The sequence below is a fragment of the Balearica regulorum genome, chromosome 7, assembly GCF_011004875.1.
Source record: "Balearica regulorum gibbericeps isolate bBalReg1 chromosome 7, bBalReg1.pri, whole genome shotgun sequence".
Lineage (NCBI taxonomy): Eukaryota > Metazoa > Chordata > Aves > Gruiformes > Gruidae > Balearica > Balearica regulorum.
In genome coordinates, this window is record NC_046190.1 from 15,477,216 (window position 1) to 15,490,739 (window position 13,524).

At 43.3% G+C, this 13,524-nt stretch overlaps 1 protein-coding gene across 4 annotated transcripts in view; it reads right to left on the reverse strand.

Annotated features, from left to right (window-relative positions):
• FBXW4 (F-box and WD repeat domain containing 4) overlaps positions 1–13,524 on the reverse strand; it is a 60,846-nt gene that overhangs the window by 44,649 nt on the left and 2,673 nt on the right. For 3 of the 4 annotated variants that reach the window (XM_075758101.1, XM_075758097.1, XM_075758098.1), the window contains exons 2-4: positions 4,274–4,369; positions 1,699–1,884; positions 417–549 (exon numbers count right to left, since the gene is read on the reverse strand). In XM_075758101.1, coding sequence (XP_075614216.1) covers positions 417–549; positions 1,699–1,884; positions 4,274–4,369 — 415 coding nt within the window. The remainder of the gene's footprint in view (positions 1–416; positions 550–1,698; positions 1,885–4,273; positions 4,370–13,524) is intronic. The other variant, XM_075758099.1, reaches the window with a different exon arrangement.

Below are 13,524 nucleotides of genomic sequence, written 5' to 3' on the forward strand. Positions count from 1 at the left end.
GACTTAGAGATCAAATATACAACAGAATATGTGAAGTAGAACTGCATTGCAAAGCAAGGGTGTGCTTAAGATAAATATGGCAAATTTCAGACTAACTGGCACGGATCTCCACTACAGGGTTAGCCAGATGTACAGTGAAAGAACCAAAATATCAGCTGCCACCTTCTGCACTTCCTAGTTAAACCAGCAGCTGATGTCATCAAGTACAGCCAAATCTCCTTCTCAAATGCTTGGCACAGCAAGCACCTTTTCAGAGACATGAGGCTATGCCAAGATACCCTCCTGCAGATGCTCCTCCTGCAGACATTCAAGACAGGGCTCACAACTGTTTTGCTGACACTTAAATATTCATGGCACAAGACCTCTGAGGTAACCTCTGCAGCAGCACCTGCAGCTGCTGGAACATCGCTGCTCACCTTTGCTGTTCTGTCCCGGGAGCCGCTGACAATAAGGCCACCTTGGAAGTCCACACAGTTCACCTCCTGTTCATGCGCAGAGAACTTGAAGCTGTAGGAGCTGTGGATCTTGTGAAGGACAATATTTCCATCTCTGAAAAACAAATCCCCAGGCAAGTAGTCTGTATCAGCTGCATCTCCCTTGGCCACGCACCTTCCATTAGTGCTTAGGAGTGCCACAAAAAGACCACGACTGATATCTCATGGGAGTTGAAAATCATGCAGCATTGTTAACCCTCCACTCCTCACACTTCACCTGTTCTCTTGCAATCCCACATCTGGTCAGTCAAAGCCTGATCTACCGCACATGAAAATTTTCCTGGCTGTCTTTCCACCCTCCACTTTGCATTAAGCTGCAGAAATTAGCAGAGCAGCCATTCCTCCTCCTACTGCTTTGAGCTTGCCAGAATCCTGGCTGGGTACTGAATGGCTGGAGTAAGAGGACAAGTGAGAGGTCACTCTTACCCATGTTCAAGCCTCAGCTTTTCATTCATTTCAGAGCAGGGTATTGTGCTTTGAATTAACTACGAAGACATTTAAACTTTTTTCAACCAATACAGTTACAGGTATTTTAAATGCATGCCTTCATTTTCACCTGAATTTTGGGCTGCAGTTCACAGGGGAAAGTCAAGATATCCAGGGCAGACAGCCATGCTTGCATCTCCCAATTCTGTGCTTAAGTGCTGTGTATATCAAAAGCTAAAACTTTATAAATAACAGTTCTCTCATTTGCTCTAATTGTAAAAGGCCAGTCAAATGCAAAATTAATTGGAGAAGTGTGTGCGTACCGGAATGCTTGGCAGTTTCCCCCCTCTCCACAATTACATCAGTAGATCTAATAAACTTATACTTGTCTCTAGAAAGCTTTATGCACCACCATGGCCCCTGTTAACCAGCAGTTCTGAATATTAGAACACAGTCTAGCTACCCTAACAGGGAAAGAAATGAAAATGCCTGATCAGTCAATCCTGATTCAACAATCCTGTGAACATCTACACAAGTTCAAAGGAGAAAAGGACACTTTGTAAGGTCTATAGTGTGAGACTCAGCTTCTCCATTGCTGGAGTAGAAACCTTTTCAGGAGAGAATCAAATCATAAGAGAGGAAGCAGCAGCAGTTGAACACAGCCAAGCATGAGGACACTGTGTAGCAAGATTGACGACTCTGCTCTGGGCTGGAGTTGTACACAACCTTTCCAACTTCACTGCCACACTCCTTGGGATCCTTCACTCGCCCAACTTACCCCCCTCCACTGACGATGTGGGAGTTGACGAGAACAAAGCGACATACATCCTCCCGGTGGCCGGAGAAGATAGCTTGAGGGTGACGCTGCAAACCTGTACCATCTGGACAGAGACGGTAGGCCTGGATGTTCTCTGCTTGAGACAGGTAGAGATACTCGCGATCCAGCTCCATCCAGGGCATCAAACTGCAAACAGACAGCAGGTTGGGGCATGTGGGGATGGGGACAAGAAAACAAAACAAAAAACCTCACACACAAAAAGAAAAAAAAGAGATCGCACATGTAAACATATCAACAAAAGCAAATGCCTACTCAAGAAAACTGTGAAGTTGGAGCTGCTGGTCACATGCAAAAGCAGGGCTTAATATAGCAGCACAGCTAAGAAGTGAAGCTTCTCCAGCAACATACAAAGCAGATCACACTGCTTGTATTTTTCTAACCAAGAGCTGAGGAAAAGGAAGCATGGAATCTCTGAAAGAGAAGATGGCCAAGAGTCTGGTGAGTTTAAATAGGAAATACTTAAGGCTCCCTGACCCTTCTTCATGAGCCCTGTACTTTTTAAGAAATTAGACTATCAGTCATTTGCAAGCTATGCCAAGAATTTCTAACAGAGCTTTTAATATGAGGCTCTTGGTGCAAACAGTCAGGCCTGATCCTGCACATTATTTGCTGATGCACAGCAGAAACCACAAAGCTGCCACTATTTCACACATGTGTGAGTAGGGAGGCAGGTCACATCAAATAACACGGTCTTCCACCTCCTGCATTCTCTGTATGCTAATACGTAAAGCAGCAGGGTAAGCCTGAGGCTTTCTAAGAACACTGTGCTCATCATGTAGAGGAGGTATGTTTCTACATTCATACCTCTTCCACTGCTGAGCCAAAAGCAATTGCAGAGTAACCTCTCAATTTCTATTGCCCATCTTTCAGAAGAGCCCATACACCCTATCTGCCCCTTGCTGTCTATGGGACAGTGGCAGCTTCCTACAGACAGGCTCCAGGCATGAGCACAGTCTTTCAGTTTTCAAACTATTCAAGAACAAACTGTTTTGAGAGCAGGGGGGCTTCTCATAAAAACCTGTCTCCATCTTTTTTGCAGATCATTCATCCTCAGAGGTCATGATTTGCTGTGCTAGCAGAGCCGCTACACACAGCCACACCTCATAACATCACAATGGGGGGGGGGGGGGGGGCACGACGGGACTAGAAACAAGCAAGAGGACAAGACTGCTTATTAGATAGAAGGTTCCTGCTTGCCTGCATTCATCTCCAATAATAGGCTTTTAGTCACACGGACGAAGCAGTTGAGCACGTTATAACGTTCATTGGACACTTGATCATATACATGGAAAAAATAAGAGGCATCTTTGGAGCATCAGCTTTGGTTTTCGGTGGACTTTGATTTCCCCTTCCTTCCTCCACTCCTACACAGTCCTCTAAAAGCAAATGAATACCCAGCTTACCTAGACTACAGCTAGTTTCTGTGGCTCTTCTGCTGCAGTTTAGCTTTTTACCTTTTTCTATGTTTTTTTCATAAGGAGAAGTAACAAATTTGAAGCAGGACAAATGAAAATTAGAGGATGCAGTTTGGATGGTGGCCTCATTAAATCAGTCCTTGTCTTTTCACTTGGGAAGCTGCTTTAGTAATGATTTCTAACATCCACAGAATCTGTCTTCACAGATGGTCACAAGCACTTCAAAGGCAGGTATACAACCTGCATCAAAACTCACTCTGCTCATTAAAGCTGTTCCCAGGACTTTAGACAAGCAGTGGCACATTATCCATCACTTCAATCTACACAGCATGAAAAGGCATGAAAGCTCAGTAGCAGGTCCATGTTCTTCAACATCTCACAAACCATAGTCTTTCTCATTTCTCCTTCTGTCTGATGACGTGAAAAGCTGAAATTTAGATGTGCTGTTCAGACAAGAGACCTATCTTATGCTTTGCCTTGAAAGCTGAGTACCTCTTTGCAAGCAAGAATTTAACGACAATCTCCTCTCATTAATGTCAAATACACCTTTTTTTTTTTTTTTTTTTTTTTAAGTGAAGGAGGGAAGCATAAGGTAGGAGAATGCAGAAGCAGAAGGAGGAAGAATGGCAATTAGCATTTTATATTTGTACATCCAGATCAGGGGCCAGGACAAAGCATGGGACACAAACCAGGCACTTTGAGGGGACACATAAGTCCATGTCTGGGATCAAGTTATGCTCATTGTGAGAGCAGCACAAAAAATTGCTCATGGAATACAGCAATAGATAGGAACATAACAGTTTGAAGTCTGTAGTAAAGACTGCTAAATTCTACTAGAACTGCACAGATCAGAACAATGCCAAATTGAACCTCTTACTAAGAGAGCAGCTCTTGACTCTCAGACTGAATCTCTACGTCTTGCAGCTCCAGTTACCCCACATCCAGCTAGCCAGCAACATCCCAAAGAGGCCAGCAGCATCACTTGTAAGACCCTGTGAATCACAAGGAGCGGGAATCATCTCATTTCAGGGCACAGACACAAATCCAAGGCCCCACAGCAGCTGACACAAAACAAAGTAGAAGAGAAAGGAGCCACTTGCTTGCATTTCCATTTCAGGACCGTCTCCCTCTGGCAGCGTCCGTGCCTCCAGTTCTGAGATACTTTCACCCTTTCCTTCACTGGAATGCCAGCCTCTCTGCAGACAAAGGAAGAGAGATGAGATTATCAACCAGGACTGATGCTATACGGACACCAAATACACTCAAGCTGGTCACAGGTATGCTCTCACTCTAGTTCCACAAATGATGAACTGGCAAACATTGATAGTGCCTGAGCCACACCAGAGCAAGTGCACTCGTGAGAGTTGACAAGAAAGGAACACCGAACAGAGTGGGTGCTTATCAGCAGAGAAAGCCATCTCTGATGATCACTAGTGTATAAGCCTTAAATCTGATCAAGACCTGATCTAGTATACCGAATGCAACACCAGTTGAGACAAAATGTAATTAAAACAAGAATAACACAGAAAGAAACTACCAGAACAGAGAAACACTACATCACTCTTCTAATAGAGACTAAAGAAAACCAGTTAAGATGACACCATACAAGAACAGACGGAAACACTAGTCAGGACAACACTGAAACTAGAAGCCAGAAGAGTGTGTCTAGCCAGAAAACTACTAAAGAAATTGCTCCAGACCCTCACCCACCTGACAATCACATTACCAGATATAATAATTAGAAATCAAGATATGTTCAAAAATAAAATTTATTCATCTGTATAACTACCCAATGCACACATGCCCCAAGACAGACTATCTTTTGCAGCAGCTCACCGAAGTATAGAGAATTCCACCACATTGCTGGAAAATTCTCTACTTACAGTCAAAGTTACCAAATTGCTGGGATACAAATCAAAGTTATTGGGACAAGATGAGACAAGCCAAGATAAACACAGCTCAAGAGGTGACAAAAGGTAGGTACCACTGAGACCTGGGACCAAGGTCTCTTTAGAGTCTACATGAACATACCCAGTTCAAGCAGCTGCTCAACATTTGTTTTAGTTTCACGATCCAGGGTTGATTAAAGAGAGGGGAAAAGGCAGCTTTAGGTCCCATCTTTCTCATACCATAAACTTAATTATTCAATATCCTTGGTGGAGCTGCTTAGGTAGAAAAGATCAGAAAAGCACAAATATGAAGAAACTCTTAAACTAGGGGTTGTGAACCACTTACTAGATTACAAGAGTTTATCCCCCTTTCATGCATTTCTCAACAGCCAGTGCTCCCAGATGTATAGGATGAAAGGAAGATCTCCCAGAGCTGGGGACTGGTACCCGATCAGAACCAGTTCCCTCCTCCCATCCCTACTGTGCCTCCAACTCACTTCCCAAAATTGAGATTTTTGGGTACTTGTCATTTTTTTAAAAACAAAGATTAGCTCCTTGTAAATAAACATCTCCTGAGGTTGTTAATGGGTGTAGGAATCTCTAACCTGGCCCTGAGGCCTGGCCAGATTCTCATTTTCCCAGCCTTCCTTCCATCGCCTCCGGCTCCTTTTTTTTCTGCTCACCCTTCTCTCCCCTTTTCTATGCTTTCCGGCACTTAGTCACCATTATAATTTGACTGCATTCCTGGGCATGTGACCCATTTTAAACAAAAACCTCACACAGAAAAGCTTTTTGTCCCCTAGAAAGCTTTGCAACTCTAAGTTTATGATCAGTAGAGCCACATCAAATAAAACTGAATTTAGGAAACTACGAGGTCTTTATTTTCTCCCAACCCTTCAAAAAAACAAAACAAAAACCAAACCCAAAACCTATAGAGTTAGCCTAGGCTGCAAGAAGAGGAATTCCATTTTTAAAAAGAGCACTTGCAGGAGCTCATGGGGCCAGATAGCATCTGAGATGAGGAATGCACAGCACTGAAAAGTCAGGTCAGGTCCAGCAGCCTCCTCATTGCTTATTACTCTCCCAGACAGAGTTCAGACTCTCCGCCTACATCCAATTCCATTCATTACTCCAAAACACTTCTCCTCCCCACACTCAACCCTCACTTAAGTTCTCCCCACGTACGGATTTTAAGTCACCAGCTTGCACAGTGATGGAAAATGCACTCACGCCACAACCCCCTCCCAATGCGCACTGGCCCAACCAGACATCCTGAGCTCAACACACAAACCCTACTAAGACTAGATGTAATTTCCAAGGCTCTGAAAAAGGTAAATCCAAGGTCAAAAAAAAGCAGCCTCTATCTTATGCTGCTGGTCACTTTTCTACTCGGGGCGGGGGGGGGGGGGGGCAGGCCTTATCTTCCTGCTGCTGAAAGAGGAATTTCAGAAGAGAGTCACACATTGGCTTGGCCCACAGTACCACTTCACTATTGCAGTTACTCCTGTAACAGACACTTTGTTCTTTCAAATGAATCAACAGTTCCTGTCTGGAAGGGGAAAGGGTTGGGTGGGGAGGACTGTACGGGGGAGGTCTGGTGGGGTTTTGGGGGGGTTTGTTTGTTTTGTCTTTTTGTAGTTTTACTGTTAATAGATACATTGTTGATCCAGCCTGTCTCCGCCATATAGCAATTCAGGATCCAGCTATTTTTAAAATATCTTACAAGCATCCACTTTTTCTTTCCCAGATATTTTATTTATTCAAAATAGAGGCAAGAAAGGAGACAGAACATATGGAGGCCATGAGAAAGGGGATATAGAAATTGGACTGATACATCCCTCCCCTTTGCCAATACTAGGCAGCAGAGACTGAATTGCAATGATTTTCAAGTGTTGCTCAGAAACATTTGATCCCCTACACCAGAAGTGAAATTAACTCAAGCCCAGTGATGTAATCAAGTGCCAATATAATTTGATAATTTGATTTGGTTCCTCAACAGCACCCCCAAAGTAACTCCCAGAATACAATCAAAAAGGTGATAAGCATCACTGCAGTGCACAAGAGCAGTTCTCAAATCTTAGAAAGGTAAAAAGGACATAACTGTATAAACTTAATTTGATAAAAAAAAATCCCTTTTTACCCTAAAAAGACCATTTTGCTTCAATCATGATCAATAGACTTTCTATTCATGCAAATCTTTAAGAATTGTTCCATGATCACCTGAGACATCAACAGACATCACACATCTACCCTGAGTGATTGACAACCAAGTACCTCCCACTTCAGCAACTGAATTGAATATCCAAATATTCAGGACACTAACCCACCTTATGAAGACAAAACACTGTGGACAGACCACTATCCACCATCCAATGAATACCTTGACCTTTCTTAGTATGCAATCCAGCAAAATACTAAGCCACATGCTTAAAATTCAGTACATGCTTAAGTGCTCTGTGAAGTCAAGATCTTGGCATTCATGTTCTCAGAGAAGCCACCCAACAATGAACTTCAGGACTGCTGAAGGCTGACTCACTGAGGAAGGACTGCTATTTTTACCAGGACCTACGCAGCCCTGCATCAGAAATCAGCTGAAGTACAGCCCAACATCCTAGAAGGATGACAGAAAACACAGGATGAAGGAACCAGTAAACACTGAATGTGAAAACTCAATGCAATTCAAGCAAAATGTTCTTAAAGCCCAGAGTCCAACACTTTACCAACTCTGCTAGGGGGTCATAATTATCAACAGCATATAAAGTTCCGTGATCTACAACATACAAGGCTACCTTTGTTATTAGCTAATTAATCAAAGAAAGCATTCTATCGGGGTCCCAAACCATACCATGCAACACACAACCTGAGCTAACGCATGTTTCCAATTGCATGCACTCCTGATGGAAGTTCTCTTTACTGTTATACTAAGAAAGGCTGAACATTTCTTACAGCCTGAGAGAGTTCCAGGATAAAAGCTACCCACTATAAAGGATTTTTCATTTCCCCTCTTCCTACCTCACCCCACTCTACAAAAAGAGTTAAAGTATTTTGCTCAAATTATGGATTTCCTCTCTCTCTTGGCAGAGTTACGAAAAGAAATAGAATATTCCTTCTGGACCCCGCTTCCCAGCTGCTGAAGTGAGAGACTAGGACTATCCCCCCACAGCAACACTGACCCAGGCGACCTAAGCCACCATGGCAGTTGCTGGCCTGGGCCCCAAAAGAAAGCAACGAAAGAAAGAATTACTCAGCCAGAGACTAAGCACATGTCCTCCTAAAGCTTCACCTCCAACGTATTTTGCCTTCAATGATACCCTCCCCAAAGTCCTTTGCCACCAGAAATGGTATTTCTGCAATAGCAAGAGCTTCTGTGCCTTACTGCATCCCAGTGAGACTTCTACTGGCCGCCTACAATTTCAGCGTGTGCCAAAACAATAGTGTCTGCAACAATGTATACCATGTTACAGAAGATAACACCAACATGTCATACTGTATATTTTCGCAGCTGCATGGAGCACGCTAATGTACCAAAGTCCTTCACATTTTGCTACATTTTAAGTACTGAAGAGCTCATCTGGAAACGCAAGTCTGCAGAGATCTGCTGAGACCAAATCTCTTCTGTGGATAAAATCTGCTGTCTGCATAAAAGCTGTCACCGGCCTGCCTCAGGCCTGACTGGAAGGGTCATACAGAGGAACAAATAGGTCACAGTGGCTAAGCCCCACTTTCAACCTTGGCCCTGTGGCAGGGATGGCTCACACACGGACCAACTGCACTTATTTGTGTAATCGGGACACACCTGTTGAGTGGCAGGGTCTCAGTGCAGTTACAAGTCACAGGCCACCAACAGACAGCCGAGAGGGAAAAGCTATTTATGTCAGGAGCTCCTGTTGCTGTCCTCAAGTCGGCTGGCTTTCAGAACCTTTTTTCTGTCTCTTCCAGAACAAAAATTCCACCTGAATTCCTTTAGCACATGACCCTTATTTAGCTTACTGCCAGGTTCAGTCTGTCTTCTGTGCTCCCCCCTTCCTATTTGACATGGGTTCAAATAACTGAGATGGAAGAGAGCTCTGCAGACTGTTCTCTCACTGTTCCTTGCCTCCTTTGGTGTGTCTATGCCATCTCAGTTAGACGTTACCAGGCAGTGCAGGTTTACCGCTCTACCTCACAGCTCTCATGAATGATTCACCTGCATGAAGAAGCTGCAAACTCTAATAAGAGGCAGAGCTACAGGCAAATGTCTATACACACAGCAGAGACACACATCTTCACATAGGCTTCCCAAAAAATCATCATCAACAAGACTGAGCCAGACTCTGCCATCAGCTGCCCCCTCCCTTACAAGTGATTGCAATGGGATCACAGTAAGAAACTCCAGGCAGGGTTTGGCCTCTCTCTCTCAGGGACTTACATAGGCTTTTTGGAGATTAAATCTGGGCTGCTTCAAAAAACACACAGCTCTGAGAAGATCTGAGAAAGCCTGCAGCTGCTCAATAGTTATCATAGAATGGTTTGGGTTGGAAGGGACCTTAAAGACCATCTAGTTCCACCCCCCCTGCCATGGACAGGGACACCCTCCACTAGACCAGGTTGCCCAAAGCCCCATCCAACGTGGCCTTGAACACTTCCAGGGATGGGGCATCCACAGCTTCTCTGGGCAACCTGTTCCAGTGCCTCACCACCCTCACAGGGAAGAATTTCTTTCTAATATCTAATCTAAATCACCCCTCCTGCAGCTTAAGGCCATTACCCCTTGTCCTATCACTCCATGCCCTTGTAAACAGTCCCTCTCCAGCTTTCCTGTAGGCCCCTTTAGGTACTCGAAGGCTGCTATAAGATCTCCCTGGAGCCTTCTCCAGGCTGAACAACCCCAACTCTCTTGGCGTGTCTTCATTAAGAGAGGTGCTTCAGCCCTCTGATCACCTTTATGGCCCTCCTCTGGAATCACTCCAACAGGTCATAGAATGGTTTGGGTTGGAAGGGACCTCAAAGATCATCTAGTTCCAACCCCCCCTGCTACGGGCAGGGAGACCCTCCACTAGACCACATTGCCGAACATGAATGCTAAGGTCTATGTCCTTCATTTGTGGGGGACCCCAGAGATGGACACAGTACTCCAGGTGGGGTCTCACAAGAGCAGCATAGTGAGGTAGAGTCACCTCCCTCAACCTGCTGGTCACGCTTCTTTTGATGCAGCCCAGGATATGGCTGGCCTTCTAGGCTGCAAGCGCACATTGCCAGGTCACGTATATTCTGATTTGAAAGAGTAGGCTCTCAGGGTAGTATTTGAATAGAGTGAAATAACCCATAGCTAGTTCACTTATGCAGGTTACAGAGATAACAGCAACAAGCACACCATACATTCTTTTAAGCCCTGAACTAGATAAAAATTCTTCTTCCACTTTGAATTTGTGAAGATTTTAAAAGGAGGGTAGGCAGACCTGAAAAAAATTCTTATCAGGAATTTCATGTTCCCAGAAGAAGCAGCAGTTTCGGTATTGGGGAGCTGTCCTGACTGATCTGTCCTACCCAGAACTAACAGTTTAAGACAGAATACAAACAAATCTAACAGGAGCTTCTAAAAACCACCAACTTTTCCATCACAAAGCAATAGCTGTATGCTCTCTTCCAGGCTTTTGCCATTATTGCAATAACCTCCCCAGAGTATTCTCCTCTGCATAATGTGTACCAGTTCATTGCCTACTTTGTTTCTGACTTGAAGTAATGAAACTTTGATAAAACAAGTTTTAAAAGATGAAGGAAACTGAAGCAGCTTTATAGGCATTCACACTCCCTCCTCCTGCAGGCACACTCCCTCCTCTGAAGGCAGAGGTCTCCTATGACTGCTGCAGTTTGCATTCGGATTTGACTTGCATAGATTAGCTGTTTCCTGCTCCTGCAGGTGTATATATTTTTCCAAGACCTGGAGAAAACACAACTTTTATTAACTCATAGAAATGCTTATACAAGCGTTTAAATACTTAAAGATGATAAATTCACCTATTAATGAATCTACTTCTCTGAACCTGATAATGTACCATGATCCTAGTGGGCAAGGCAGAAAAGGAGACAGTGAGAGACAAAACATGCAGTGGAACATTTCTGTATTTTGACAACCTCTATTAATATATAACAAAGAGCACATCGTCAAGCTATTTAGGTTGCAACTTTTAACTTGCCCTCTAAAACTCCTTTGTAACAAAGAGGAAATAAGTTTAGCCCAGCTGCAACTTCATTCCTTTCTTCCATGCTTTAAATAAGTAACCACCTTGCAATGAGCTCTTTGCCTCTCTGATTTCTCCAGTCCAAGGTGGTCCAGCAGGCAGGCACTGGATGAAGGCTTAAAGCACACTCTGCTATTCCTGGCTCTGACACTGACCTGCTGCACAGAGGGCAGCTTGGTTGACACCTCTCTGCCTCCGCTTCCCCTCCCAGTCCTTGTTTACCCTGGCTATTTAGGCAGCAAGATCGTCAAGACAGAGACTGCTCTTGCTGGGCCTGTACAACAGCTGGCTAAACAGACACAGGCTATCAGACACAACTGTAATATCACTATACTCACCAAAAATCCCAAAGGCTTTGTACTACTGCTCAGCTACAGTTTAACTGCAGAAAGTGTTCTTAGGCCTTTTCTGTGATATGCTGCCATGCACTTTTGGAACAAAAACGCTCCATGCAGCTTACATCATGAAGACAGGGCTCAGCCTTTGCTTCAGCAGCTCCTATGACTGAGTAAAGCAAAAATCTTCAGTGCGGGGACTATCTTTTTACCATCTCCATGACACTGTCTTGTTGCGATACAGGGCTATACATAAAATTAACATGACTATACAGAACAAGTAGCAGCCTGACATAGAGAGACTTGTGGGACAGGTGCCAAGAAACACATCCATCTAAACCCACTTTATACTTCCACAATATTTACTAAACATTCACTTACTGCTGATTCAAAGAAGAAACAGCACATTTTTAACATTAAGAATGTGTTTTAAGAACCCTTCCAAGTCAGGCCCTGCTGTCCCTAACATACAGTAATGCACACCAATGCGAACCTAGTGATTTCTCCCATTCTCAAGGAATGAGGTGTACAGAAACATTGCTCAAAGCAAAATTCTTTCTTCTTTGGCAAGTGCATGATTGAATCCATACCTTAAATACTTAACTTTGCTTACATCTGCAGCTCCGGATTAGCTGTATCTACCAGAAAGGGAAAATATGAGACATTGTCAATGTTGTGAATATGCCTTTCAGCATAACAACTAGTGTCAGGGATTAAGTCCACATCTTCCTTTGACAACATTAGCAAATCAATTTAACATTGTTTAAGCTTAAATATGTGTCCTGAGATAACCACAGCTGGCAATTTTTAAAGGTAGTCAGGATGTGAAGTAAATAATTTAAAAAAATAGATCAAATCATTTCAGGTATACTACAATTTCTCTTTTCCACACTGCTACCAGCTAGGGTTTTGCAACCAGTTTCTTCTATTTCAGCATAAATAAGTTTTATAAGCAAGATGATTGCACAAACAGTTGTTTCATATACAAACTAAAGCCTGTTCCCTCTGATCATCTTGTTACAGTTATCTAAGATATACCTAACAGAAACAACATTTTAAAGAAATAGTGTCATTTTCGAGTTAATCACCCTTTTAAAAAATGGGGAAGTGGGGGTGGGGGGATAAGTTTCACAGCTATCTTACACTCTAGGCTCAAATTTATCTCTCTTTACAAAGCATTAAACAGATGGCTTATCAAAAGTCATTTAACAGCAGAAGTGATCAAACTATTCCGAGATGTTTTTTTGTTTTAAACAGTAAATACTCCCTAGACTAGTTTTTTAACTTCTGCCAGCCTCCCAGGGACCATCAGTTTAAGATCTAATGTTAGAACCATGCATGTTATTTCATTAAGTACATTTGCCATAAACGGTTCCAGCCGTTGCTTTCTCAATTGCGGACAGTATTGCACAAAAACCTCTTAAAAGCAAAAAAACAGTGTTCACCGCATGCAGTATTATACAGAACGTGCAACAGAAGCTTCAGCTCTTGAGCAAGTCAAAGCCAAGCTTGACAAACTCAAGATTTACTCTGTATCACTAAGCAAGTACAGTTATCAAGAAGGTCCAGCTATCCATCATCTTCATCACCTTTATATTTACCCAGTGATATTTTAGCTTAAATACCTACTCAACTCAAATTTAACCTTCAATGAGCAACCTACCAGGTTCCTACTTAGAATTACCATCCAAAAGAAAGACTGCATGCCCAGAAGCTTACCTCAACCCCCTCCCGAACTTGTATCGGTTAGTCAAACAAAGTACAACCTCTCTGCAAATCTTACTCCCTCAACTGCAAGAGCAGCAATCTTGGAGATTGCTGTTGATCTTGAAGACATGCATGAGGAACAAGTGGTAAGGAATAGACAAGGCTATTTAAAACACTCAAGCTGCCACAGAGACTACTA